The following is a 14,010-nucleotide window of genomic DNA, read 5'->3' on the forward strand; positions in this document are numbered from 1 at the left end:
AAAGTGTATTTATAACGTTTTACATTAGAAAGGCTTCTTTTCTTCAATTGTATTGCATGAGGATACTCGGAGTCATGCAGTCTGTTCAACAGTATTTATGTGGAAATGTATTTAAAAACTGAATGGAGGCTTGCAAATAGCCAGTGTTTATCAGAGATATATACAGTCTGTAGCGTTTACATAGGGCATGCCATAGAGATTTAGCTAGTCGAGATGTGTTGCATCTGGCATATTTGCAGTTTGCTACTCTCTCTCTCTCTTTCACACACACACACACACACGCACTTAGCTCCACCCCGTTGAACTCAGTAGCATACAGCAGGAATTCCCTCCCTCCAGTCACACTTTTTGGTTGGGAGGGGAGGAATTTTCTGGAATGTGGGAGAAATAGGAAGAGGAGGCTGCAGGTGAAAATGGTGAAATGGTTCTTTGGCCAAGTGAAACACGGCAAAATGACACAGTTTTGCGTTTTCCTTTTGAATGGAGCTATTGAACCTAGGGGACACGTCTTGTCAAAGCTTTATGTCAATGAAAATATATAGTAAGAACATGTTTCATAGGGGGACATTGCAGCATGAACCAGAGAAAAAGAAAGTGATGAGTTTTGCAGCACAATTTCAACACGTGGCATAGTGGTGACGTTAGCTGGTACGCGCACAATTTTTACATTAAAACCCCAAAATACTCATCCGTGTCTGTCTCACCACGGGTCAAGACAACTAGACACCTCCCCCAGCAATTTACAAACGACAGCCCCTAAAGTATCTAGTAGCAGGAGGCTGTATGCATGTGAGAATCTGCACGTAGCATTCAGATTCAGACTTTCAGAGATCCAGCCCTAACCACCAGATGGCCAACAGTGCGCCGAAACATCGCAGATAGCTTGATACCGTGAACTGCACCGAGTCCGGTTGAGTTGAGACTTCAGAGGACTCAACGACCGGGGAAACATTTCGGCGACAGGATGCTCTCATTAAGGTAAATATTAACTCATGAATCAGATAAAAGGGCTAAAGCTACTTCATCCAAAAACTTTTCAGGTAGTTCTCGTGTTATCCTACACTTACGGAGAGTCTTTTTCACCGTATTTTCTTTTTTCAGTGGCGACCGTTAAAAACTGCGAACTTCTATTTTGTCCAACATTCCATTAGCTTTAAGTTCACGTTAGCTCGCTAAGCTAGCCGTAAACAAGCTAACCCTGGTGAAACTTTGATATATGTGATAGTTCTCGGCTGCAGCAAAGAATATGATAAGACGGAAACGACTGATAAGGAGTATAATTAGCAAAGTTCAGTTAGCCCAAGTCGAAAATTGCGAGAAAAGAAAACCAAGCCTGAGTTTTTCCTATGAAACTAGCATTAATGTAATGGCATTCCAGTGCAATGCAGCGTGGGATGCTGCTGTCTCCACTCTGCTCTATATTGTATACAGTCAATAACAGCACAATAAATACACGGACTTTATCTGTTAGGATATTCTTTACTTTAATAGTCACATTATGACTTATGACACGCTGCAGTGAGCCCACGGTATTTGAGGAGAAAAGCTAATATTCACTGGACACTTTATTGTCACGTTATGCTCTTGTTGGTTAGCTAAATATCTAAACTAGTTTGGGAGTAAACAAACAGCCCCAGCTGCTTTCCAGAGATGAAAAGCTGCCCTGTTGTCAGTCAGTTTGCAGGGGTTATTGAGGGGTTATTGCAGGTAAAATGAGTCAGACTCCATTGGACAGAGTGCAGTCCTCACATGAGTTTCCCCGGCGGGGAGGGGCGAAGACGTGGCAGTCCTCTTCCATCCACATCCTGTGATATCTGACTCTAGCTTCACTCCCAGTAAAACTTCGAAGATAGTTGAGAAATGCTGAAGGCGAAGAAGCTACGAGAATACAATACAGACTGAGAAAAGTAGTCTTACATAGTGACTGCAGAGAGGCTGACAAAAGGAATTGAATAATTAATATTTCTCGATAATACTCACATTTTAAACTTTAATGTGTGAGTGGTACTCAGTTTGTTAGCCCTGTTGGGATTAACACTTTTTTTGTGATATAATAGCATCATATTGTATAGAAATAGCATACAATATGATCATGTTACTATACCATAATGATAAATCATACATTAATAATTTTATTTAAATTATATTTTATTAATCGTTCTTTTCTTTTTTTATTTTTACCCACTGGATCCTAAATTTTCTCTGCAGATACTGTGGATAAATGTTTATGACATGACAACAGTTCCCACAACTGAAAATAAGTTGTTCAGGGTTTTTTTGAAAGTCAATCTAGACAAAGTGGGAAACAGTAGAAGTGACCGGAAAACAGTAAAACTCCTGGAATGTAATAAGCATCACAGCTAATCATCTATCAGTGTAGGAGTTTCTGAGGGTGGATCCTTCGTTGCTAATGGGAGCACTGTGATTTATCTTCCAGTCTCCTAATGAACATGTCTGAACAGAATTGCTGCCCAATTTACACATAGTTTTGTTCTTTCAGAGAAAATAACAACTTTCAGGCAAATTTTATGCAAAATAGTTTTCTATAACCTGTTCAAACAAACGACTTCACAAGTTTCAGGCTGTGTAAATGTTAAATGGGCCATCAGGAATGTTTCGGAGCCCTCACATGTCACGTACACGTATGTACTATGCACACAAACACTCTCACTTCCACTCACTCTCATGTGTGGCATGACACATGGATCTAAACTGTTATACCGACAGCTTTAATCTTGACATTACACTTCTACAACATTATAACAAGAGAGGCACAGTAGCTGTCACCCTGTCATTTCAATAATTACATTCTGCTGAGTTTTTATCCTGGAAATCTAAGTTGAAGAGGCATATTTATGGTATCTTGGACAGAGTGGCACCACAGATTCTGGAAATATAGTATTAACAGTTATGGATAATGGTAACTTGCACCTTGCCTTGCAGTTTTTACTTAAATACACTTAGATTTGAATTTAATGCAATTAAATTTTACTGAACTCGAATACAAAGTGACAGATTTATTTTCCTTCCTCTCTGCTGCCTGCTGCTGACCTAAATTGAAATGTCATATGAAGTAATTCTTTTATTTTCACTGAAAGATTGTCCTTGTGGCAAAGTCAGAACCTGTCTGAGCCTGTTGTCAGCTTCCAGTGAAAGGCATTACAAGTCTGCATAGATGCACTTTTCACGCATGACCTTTACTTTGCCAGTAGTGTTTGGGTGTATATGCTAAACCTCTGTTAATGTCCTGGAGTACTTTTTTCTCTCTCTACCAAAGTCAGAGATTGAGCTATAGATCTAGAAACAACATAACCAAGGTAGGATTGCAACTACCAATCATATTCATTATTAATGAATCTGCCAATTATTTTCTCGATATTTAATAGATTAATTGCTTGGTTTATAAAACATCAGAAAACAGTGAAAAATGTCTTTATCATTAATTTACTGTAATCCGTCCGTCTGGGTAGAAAGATCACAGTGCCACTCCTCACAGGCTAGAAGCCCTGTAGTAGTTATGACTGTGCCAACTCCAAAACCAAACCGGACACAGTGACAGCAACCACAGACTTATATTTGGCTTTGTGTGGTGGTTGGGAGGCTACACTTCTCAAAGGATTGAGGAGATTCTCCAAGGTTATTACTCTTTTTGGTCTACCTTAGATCTGAGATAATATATATTGTCATTTCTGTCTCTGTTTCCTAAACGGTCAGTTCATCCAAATCACAAATACAGATTTTGCCATTTACCCCTTGTAATATTTGAGATAGCTACTGCTGAGACTTCTGCTTACTCAACAGCAACACACCTCTCCAGAAATAATGCCCCAGTTACTCCAGACAATCCACAGACCTTGCTGCCAACTGTTTTCATTGGGAACTATTTTCTAAGTTAAACTGTCCAGAGTAAGTCTGTGGATTATCCAGTCTTAAATGGTGCTAACAACCAGGTTTTGAATTCAGAGCAGCACTGGAGGGAGTAAAGGAAGGCAATAATATAAAACAGGGAGGTTTGGGGAGTTTTTTGGATGAGTTTTAAGGTCTGGAATGTTTGATGTGGTTCACTGGGAGTGAGCTAAAGAAACTCAGACAGAGGGTGACTTGTACTTGAAAAAGGAGCTACTAGCATCTGTCTGATTTTAGGGATGTTAGAGTGTGACAGCCTGCAATATTAAGTTGTGGCTGTAATATATGTCTGACATGACGGTCAGTTCTATATGGTCGCACAGAGCCTGGACAGGAGTCACCATGGTTTGTCAGGAAGGATTGAGAGGTCTTTTGGAGGGCAGGGTTCTCCAGGGAAAAATAGCAGCTCACTTTTGGTAGCATTAAGTTGTAGACATTTTTTTTTAAATATGCGTGATTCAGTTTTCAAGTTAATGGATTGAATAATATATGTAATTCTCTCTCTCTCTCTTTCTTCAGGATAGAGCTGCCATGTTGGTGTTTATTGTTGCTAAGCTGCCTGCAGTCGCTCTCAGCCCATAATGACTTCTTCACCTCCATAGGTAAAACCATCAAGCAACATATAGTACTTATGTTGTAAATAATTGGTCCCTCTGCTGACTGATGTTTTACCACACATATGAAAGCCACAATATATCATTGTATGAGCCTGTAATGGTCTGATGAGTGGTACCCTGTGTAATTTATCATTGCAGTATTGACTGTGAAGTATTTCTGATTTGTATTCCTCAGGCCAGATGACAGATCTGTTATACACAGAAAAAGACCTTGTCACCTCTCTAAAGGACTACATCAGAGCAGAGGAGAACAAGCTTGAGCAGGTTAAACGGTGAGTTGGTGGATACAAAGTCACACACATGACTGATACACAGATATGGATACATGTACACAAGCATACAATATCATACACATAAACATGCACTCAAAAACTGACACTTATGCAGCCACCTGTACTACACACAGTTCTCAATATGTATTATTATTGCTTGTGGCTTTAAGTGTAAGCAATGTACCTAACTCTGTATTGCCATCTGTATGATAGGTGGGCTGATAAGTTGGATTCGTTGTCAGCCACAGCAACACAGGACCCCGAGGGCTTCCTGGGGCACCCTGTCAATGCCTTCAAACTGATGAAGAGGCTGAACACAGAGTGGGGGGACCTGGAGAGCCTTGTACTCAGTGACACCACTGATGGTACGGATAAAGCAGACATGGTTCAGATAATAACTCGACACTAATTCACTATGTTAGTGGGTTTTGTTTGCCAGATGCTACATTAAGCGTCAATAGTTAATCACAGGAAAGTAGAGAGTATGGTTAATATATATTTCTGCAGTGAGCTTATCTTTTGTCATCTTCATGATTGTGACGCCCAAGAAGATAATAACAAACACGAAAGAGTGTTTTCCAATTCTACCCAATGTCGGTCTGGTCAAGGGCTTTCTATAAATGTCCTGGGATTGACTGATCTTGGAACTGCCTAATTAGTGCAGCAGAGTGTATCCAGAGTGCAGGGATGTTTTTTATTTGCTTGCCAATATAAAAGTAACTTCTAAAAGGCACATGTTAATCTAGTAAAAGCTCTATATGTTTGTCTGTTTACAGCAATACTGTGCCGCTCATTCATACTTGATATATTTTAGTAGCAATAAAGTACCTCGCTCAGTCACCTTAATATGAGTTATTGAGGTAGAAGAGAACATTACTCATTAATTTTCGCCACATGTCTGGCTTAATATAAGTATTATTCTCCTCACTCAAGATCAAAGTCACTCCAAGCTGTCTCACTGACCATTAGGAGAGAGTATTTATTGTTCACTTGTGTGGTTGTTATACATATACAGAATCATCCTACTATATCCTTTTCTGTCCATCTCTCTCAGGATTTATTTCCAACCTGACCATCCAGAGACAGCACTTCCCCACAGATGAAGACCAGACTGGGGCTGCTAAAGCTCTCCTCCGGTTACAAGACACTTACAGACTGGATGCCAACACCATCTCTACAGGAGACCTACCTGGTAAAGGCCTTAAATCAGTACATCATAACACATCTACCTGGCACAAAGTTTGGATCTCCAAAGACCTATTTCTTTCAGGAAGCATTCAAATTAACAGACAGAAACAGACTAAATGTCATGAAAGTTACAGTATAAAGCGGACCATGTGGGGATAGAAGTTTTCCTTGGTTTCTGTGTTACTTGCATTATAAAGGATATGGTTCAGTTTTCCTCGATGCCAATACCCCCTCCTGTATTCTCTGCATACTAGGAGTGAAACACAAGAGCCTAATGACAGTGGAGGACTGCTATGAGCTGGGGAAAATCGCCTACACTGATGTCGATTACTACCACACAGAACTGTGGATGGCACAGGCTCTGAAACAGCTTGATCAGGGAGAGGAGTCCACTTTAGATAAGGTGACAGTGCTCGACTACCTCAGCTACTCCATCTACCAGCAGGGGGAGATAGAGCGAGCCCTGGAGTACACCAAGAAGCTGCTTGAACTGGGTGAGTCCCTCCACACTATGAAGTACTTAAATATTTAAAAGTATACTGTCAGGCATGTGAAATGATGTTGTCATGTAAAAAGATAAATTATCAGTATACTTTTCTTATCAGTTTTTGTCCAGACATGCAGATACCAGATTTTATTTGGTTTAATTAAATAAGACTGTAAAAATAGCCTTAATTTTACCAAACAAAGAGAGACATTACTAAGAAAGAAAAGGGATCAATTAGAATCAGGATCGATTATCTAAATGGTTAGAAAGTGGATAATGTTGGATAAATGAAGCAGCAAGGAACTGCAAATGGGACATTCACTTTGGTTTGAACTGAGTGACGTACTAAACGGAAGGGAACCAGAGGCCAAACTGTCCAAGCCACACGGATATAAACTGTCTAGACTGTCTAGACCATTACCATGGTTAGGCCAAAACATCCATGCCATTACAAGTCTGTGAGGTTTTGTCTAGAAACAACATGCTGTTTTTACCACCTACAGCCAGATATTAGTCTGAAGTTTGTAGATTTGGCATTAAACAAAACAGTCTTCTACGCAGGGCCATTCAGAGATGTGGATGGACCTTCATCTTAGAAAATGACCTATTATTGATGTTTGTAGAGACTTTTCTGCTGTTTGTCTACTTTTATTTATTTATTGTAGTGATTTAATGGTAATCAGAGGACTTGGTTTTGGTGTTTTCTTCATTTGACAGTGAATAATTGCGTTGCATAAATCTGCATATTATTAGATAAGATTACAACATTTGTAATCTGGACAAGGGGTGATGAGATTACACAGCATTATCTTTTTCTGAAAGTTGTGGATTCGGTTCGCAGGTGAGGTTAATCCTGAAATAAGATTTTGTCAAGTTTGACAAGTTTGACATTGGTGTAATAGAATCAGTGTAATGCAAGTGAAAAGGATATCCTTTTCAGTGACATATTGGCTGGACAGTGCCAAACACCATCCTATCAGCCTCGACTTGGCACTCTCTAACCTACATTTATTTTCTAAAAAGTCCATTAGTTGCATTAGCTCTTGATTAATACTCTTGATAATGGATCCTGCAATACATTTCATGTCATTGTCTTGAAAGATGAATTTGAAACAAGGTTCTGTTGGTGGTGACCTTGTTATTCCTCTAAATGAGTTGAATTAATTTGTCCTGTTTGCACATCTTGTTTCTGAGAAGTGGATAAGGTCAGACTGAATGAATAGCATATAATTATGTCATGTTGGAAGCTCAGTTATTTTGATTGCAGGGTTGTGATATTCTTAGGTGACATTGCTGCAGTCATCACTGTTTGTAGTCACCACTGTTATTTCTGTTGGCCTCTCATTTTCCCATTTTCAGACCCAGAGCACCAGCGCGCCAAGGGCAACCTGAAGTACTTTGAGTTCCAGTTGGAGAAGCAGAAAAAGGCTGCAGAGGATGGAACTCAAAAGCAGAAGGAGGGAGGGAAAAGAGAAACAACTGAAAAGAAGAAGAAGCCCAAAAAGAAGGTCTTTCAGCTGATCCCAGAGAGGAAGAAGTATGAGATGCTTTGTCGTGGGGAGGGCAACAGAATGGTGAGGGAGACAAAGAGATGCGCAGAAACACAATTTTCATACAAAATACACCTCAGTTTGAACTCCTCTTGTTCCCTGCTTTCCTTTTCTCTCAATCAGACCCCCCGCAGGCAGAGCCGTCTGTTCTGTCGCTACTACGACAACAATCACAACCCCAGATATGTGCTGGCACCCGTCAAACAACAAGATGAGTGGGACAGCCCCTACATTGTCCGCTACCTTGACATCATCTCCCACCAAGAAATTGAGAGGGTCAAGCAACTGGCAAAGCCACGAGTAAGCTCAGTAGTTTCAGTGCTCCCATGATGACATATGGTGCATGTATAAAGCTATGTTGGTCACTTTTTACAGTTTACTGTGATCTAGTAGGAACATTCGTTGGGCTTTTTCAGTTTCTGTTATGTGGCTTAGTGAGCTGAGGTGTGGGACGTCAAAGCTGTGAGGCTGATGGGATTCTGCTAGTTAGGCAAGCACACAGGCACACACATCTTTGTGTATGTGTGTGTGTGTGTGTGTGCGTGTGGATAAATCATGTCCCTGGCTTCACAGCTACGCAGGGCCACCATCTCCAACCCCATCACTGGAGTGCTAGAGACAGCTCCATACCGGATCAGCAAAAGGTAAGGCATAACCAGGAGCTGCCAAGAACAGAGGATATAGGAGAGAGCTGAGAGGGAGAAAGGGACATTTACTCCTCCTTTTTCCCTCAATTACGCATCCCATCTCTCCTCTGTATACCCGTCCGTCTGTATAACTCCATTTCTCTGCCCTTCCAAAGCTTAAAGGCTCCTGAGCTGAAGCACAGGATCCAAATAAGAATGATCAAAGCTTTATACTGGAAATATGAATATTTGTAGACTGTTTTTGGTTTATAAAGCACGTTTCATACAGATATTATCATGGTGTTTTCACCAATGACACAGAAATAAAAGAAAAAGAAGAGAAAGCGAATGAATAAAAATCTAGTTTGGATTTCGCTGTTGTTTTTTGAGGATCTGTAGTGGATATGTTTCTGCTCAGGAGACTGCTACAGAAAAGCAACACATGAAGATACAGGAGCGGGAAAATGTGTTACTTTTTCTACTAGTTGATATTAACATAGTTGCTTTTTGTGAGCTAGGAGGTATATCAGAGGCACTCATTAATTCCGTACTGGTAAATTTTCTCATTTTAAAATGGAAATTTGGTTTCTAGCATTGCCTCGTGAAATACTCTCTTGGCCCCTCTTAAGAATAACTGGTGACCAGATCTGCCTTTATTTTCTCTCCCTCTTTCCTCTTTCTTACTTTCCACTTGTCCTCTTGTGTGTATCACATTCCATCGTCCTTTTTTCCTTCCCTTTTTTCTTTTTTCCTTGACCTCCGTGTCCTTCTACCGCGGAAACTACTGTAGCTAAGGCGAGCCACGGTGCATGACCCTCAAACTGGGAAACTTACCACGGCCCAATACAGAGTCTCCAAGAGGTAAGGGGTCACAGGTTACAAGGGGGACCACAATGCCTTCTCCTCCTCCTCCTCCTCCGTACATCTCTTCATCTTTATCTCTGTGCCCTAGCTGAAACACTTATTCAGTGTTTATACTGCACCCAGTAAACACCATGGAAAAAAAGAAAACGTTTAGCTACACCAGGAAACACTACACTAGCTACACTAGAGAAAGTTTTAATGTGGTTAAAGTGAAAACATGAACAGATTTCTGCCCGAACACCAAATTGAGCTAAAAGTTTAAACCAAGCTAAACAATCCTCTGTTGTTGTTTTTTGGTGTAGCTGAAATATTCTTTGTCCTTTCAGTTTACCCAGTAATTTAGGGCAATCTGCCCCCCCCCCCCGTCTTTCCCAGGTTACTTGAGATCCAGAGCACTGAATCTCTATTTGCTATTGCGCTTTCTGAGAATGTATCTGTACCACATTCTTGTATGAGCTCATTACAGCTGCTGCGGTTCTACTATGCTTCTACAACTTCCATATCAGCAAGAGAGATTAAGAAACTTCCAAGGCCTGAATGCACATTAAACATTAAAAACAGACTATTGAAAGGTAGACTCCCACCCTAAAAATAGCAGGCTTAGCAGGCCACCAAAAACCCAAGTTTCTTTGGTTTTACTGATCTTGGTAATTAATGTTTGGGCGCGTGCACTTGTGGGTGCAAGGGTGTGGTGTCCCTTTGATGTTTTTGTATGTGTACGTGTTAGCCAGCATGTATTTCCAAATTCCATGAACATTTCGTGAGAGTGGGAACAGACAGGCGGATGTACTCAGACGAGTTTGGCCTCTCTCTGAACTGGCTGCAACAGGAATCATCAGGAAAAAAAAATAGTTGGCTCACATTTGGTCCAGCATCCCTTCAAAAATATGACTTTGAGAAAAAACAGTAAGTAAGGATGACTCATCTGTCTCACATACACACTTCTCAAAGTAGTTCTGCAGAAATTCTCAGAATGTCCTAAAATATCCACTAAATTTTAGTGTATTGAGAGCAATTGATTCTGTCTTTGTCTCTCACGTCACATGTGTTGGTAACTTAATATAAATGGTGTCTTAAATTCTATCATAATATTATGTGTGGTTTGACTGTTTTTTATGTAGATACTGTGGCCTTTTAATGCATGAGACATAAAAAGAAATGCCTGTTTGAATTTTATGATGTGGTCTGCAGAACTACAGTTGTGTTGTGTTTTAATAGTCCAAGAGAAAGAGTTCATTTACATGCTTGGTGAAGAGCTGATTTTATCAGTGAGAGTGAGTATGAAAAGCAGGTGGTGTCAGCAAAGTTAAATCCATGAAAATATTTTGTCGTAGTCCTCAACCAGACTCCACATTCAAGTGCGCACATAGTTTGAAATCAGAACAACCCTGTACCCTGAGCTGCTTGGAGGTTCTGAATCTTGGGCTGGTTTCACATTTTTCATTTTCTTCATACCTCCACTTCCCTTTTCTATCCTCTGATTGCAATGCAAAGATTTCAGCATGACATGTCGCCTATTTCAGAAGAACTCTTTACTACCATCTAGTGGACAAATATGTGCCGCACTGACATGCTGTATGTTGCATGTTCCTCTTCTTTCTCAATTGTTCTGCTTTCCCCCCTGTATTCCAGTGCTTGGCTCACTGGCTATGAGGATCCAATGATTGAAAAGATCAACCAGAGAATTGAAGATCTCACAGGGCTGGAAATGGACACTGCAGAAGAGCTGCAGGTAAAGAGTTCATTAGCTGAAGGTTGTGGACATTCAACACAGTTTTTTTTATTTTGATTATATTTTTTATGGGGCAAAAACCTTACTGAATCAACATATTTTTATATACATGTAAAAATAAATTCTAACAATCCCCCTGCCCCTCAGGAAGCCTCTGTTAGTGTGTGTGTTTGTCTGTTGGAAACCTGATTTGTACAGTTGTGAGACTTACATCATATTTTATTGATCTCTGTAGGTTGCAAATTATGGTGTTGGAGGTCAATACGAACCTCACTTTGACTTCGGAAGGGTAGGACCCTTTGTGATTCACACAAGTTCATTTCTATAAATGTGCAGTAGTGTTAATATGGTAGCACATTAAACCTGATGTTGATTCTCCCTCCACAGAAAGATGAGCCAGATGCCTTTAAAGAGCTGGGCACTGGGAACCGCATAGCAACATGGCTCTTCTATGTGAGTAAACTCTTTCACACCTAAAGACCAATGTTGTTATCTTTAAATTCAACTTACACTGTCGTCAAACAATCTTCAACAGTGTCAGAAATGCTGGTGGGTCCGTCTTCACAAATGCATGTTGTGTGGACAATTATTGTTCAAACACACAATGTTATTTTTAATTCTAGTCAAGATCTCAATATTTCTAAAGATACCGAATATCTCATGATGAACTATGTGTGTATAAAATGACATAATGAAGTAATGGTGCAGCAGCCATGTAAACAAGTAGCAACAGAAGATATGACGTGTGAAATATAAGTGTGATATAAGTGATTTGTATCCACTTAAAAACTTCTTATGGAAAATCATGTGAAAGATTAGTGTCCATAGGTCCAAAGTGCAGGACAATTTCACAAATTTTTACCAAACAAAAAGTTTCATTGACTTTAACTATACTAACTGCCTGGACTGTATCAGTTTTGTACAGTTAACAGTCATTCACATCTGAGTTAAAGCAGGACTTGTGGACTTGTTATGCCGATGCAATAAGGATGATGTTATATCTGCTGTAACGAGGAAAGATGGGATAAAAAATACAACCAGTGACGAACAGTGCCACAAAATACAATTTCAAAGTTTATGTGAACCAGTCAAATTATTAACCGAATCATAACTGTGCAGGAAGCATTAAATGTGTGTTTTGCAAAATGGAATCGATTTATAGTAACTATTGTAGTCATGTTGCCCCTGAGCTTCCACAGATAGTAAGGACTACAGGATTATTTGATACGACAGATAAAGACTGAACTCTCTTTGTCTCTCTGTCTCTGTTGTAGATGAGTGATGTAGCAGCTGGTGGAGCCACGGTATTCCCAGATGTTGGTGCAGCAATTTGGCCCCAAAAGGTAACTGCTTATGTTCCACCATCTATTACAATACATTGTCACTGACTCTGTGGCTGTGGTTTGTGCAATTAAATTGTGCAAAATGCTGTTGTTTTTGCCACTCAGTGAGGAACAGCACCAATTAGTCGGCACATTCAGTACACTCATATATCCCTCTCTCACACACACAACACAGTCCTCTAATAGGTTAACATTTCCATGTAAAATAGGATCATATACAATAAGCAATTGCTTATTTGTTCATCCTGTCATAGAAAGAAAGTTTCTCAAGTCCCCATAAACTTGTCAGCATCTTTCTTTGGGAATTAATGTAGGAGACTTTCTCAGATTCCTGGCTATTCCTGGAGGGTTTGCAACGGTGCTAACCTCTGTTGCCTGTTGTTTGTGTGTATTCCAGGGCTCTGCAGTGTTCTGGTACAATCTGTTTGCCAGCGGGGAGGGAGACTACAGCACCCGGCATGCAGCTTGTCCGGTGTTGGTTGGCAACAAGTGGGGTGAGCTCCTCTCTGTATAAAACCATCTATAAAGACCTGAGTAAATATCTCTGATGAGACCATAGTTTTTGCCAAAGAGAGAGCAAACTAACCCAGTGTCATAACCAAGAGTCAGACCTGGTGTTGAGTTTATAAGACGAGAGGGGCAACGCATTTGTGTTGTGCCTCAATTAAGGTTATGATTATGTTTTTTTCTTTGTGTCTTTAGTATCAAACAAATGGATCCATGAACGAGGCCAGGAGTGGCGGCGACCTTGTGGCCTAAATGAAACTGAATGATGGAAAGAGAAAACCTCCTCATCACCTCCCTGCCCCTCTCTCCCCTTCCTTGTGAAACACACAGGACCAAAGAACTGCTGCAGATAACAGATGATACATATGGATACATGGGGCCCAGATAGCTCACTCCCTCTCTACAAACACTCCTTTTTTTCCCCCCAGCTGTTATGCTCTGAGCCCAGAGATTGTTTGGGTTAATGTCGAGGCCCTGGACAGCATTAGCATCACTGTGACAGATAACATGTTCTTAAAGTTGTTGGATGGTTTTGAGAAACACTCGTGCCCTTTTCACTCCCATGTGTCCTTCTTTGCACTCTGTATGAACTCTTCCTTCAGTAGTGACTGTAGGGAGCTGCTTCCTCATTGAACCTTAAAGGTACAGTTCGTTTTTTTAAGAGGCCTGTCTGATTCTTTGTATTTCTTTCATTTCATTAACAGAGCACTTGGGCCTGTGGTTTTTGAGAAAATGAAAGGGTTTTAAAAGGACATGCACCACCTTCAAAATCGTTCAATATTTTTTCTCAAACTGGCTTATTATTCAGAGGGACCTTTTTTTGCATATGACTTTACAATAAGTATACAGTAGGTTCACTGAATTTCTTGCTTTTTCTTTATTTACATGTGGTAACAATCTCTGCTTACAATAACCTGA

General features: G+C 40.3%; 1 protein-coding gene across 1 annotated transcript; it reads left to right on the plus strand.

The window, feature by feature from the left end:
- The first annotated feature begins 964 nt into the window (after positions 1 to 964).
- Positions 965 to 13,634, plus strand: p4ha1b (prolyl 4-hydroxylase, alpha polypeptide I b). The gene is made up of 15 exons (XM_070915729.1): positions 965 to 978; positions 4,426 to 4,508; positions 4,699 to 4,795; positions 5,009 to 5,160; positions 5,850 to 5,987; positions 6,238 to 6,477; positions 7,830 to 8,044; positions 8,144 to 8,320; positions 8,594 to 8,664; positions 11,143 to 11,242; positions 11,478 to 11,531; positions 11,630 to 11,695; positions 12,517 to 12,585; positions 12,983 to 13,079; positions 13,288 to 13,634. The coding sequence occupies exons 1-15, from the start codon at positions 965 to 967 to the stop codon at positions 13,356 to 13,358; spliced, it is 1,644 nt and encodes a 547-aa protein (XP_070771830.1). The 3' UTR covers positions 13,359 to 13,634.
- Positions 13,635 to 14,010: the final 376 nt, after the last annotated feature.

The sequence above is a fragment of the Enoplosus armatus genome, chromosome 12 (assembly GCF_043641665.1).
Source record: "Enoplosus armatus isolate fEnoArm2 chromosome 12, fEnoArm2.hap1, whole genome shotgun sequence".
Classification (NCBI taxonomy): Eukaryota; Metazoa; Chordata; class Actinopteri; order Centrarchiformes; family Enoplosidae; genus Enoplosus; species Enoplosus armatus.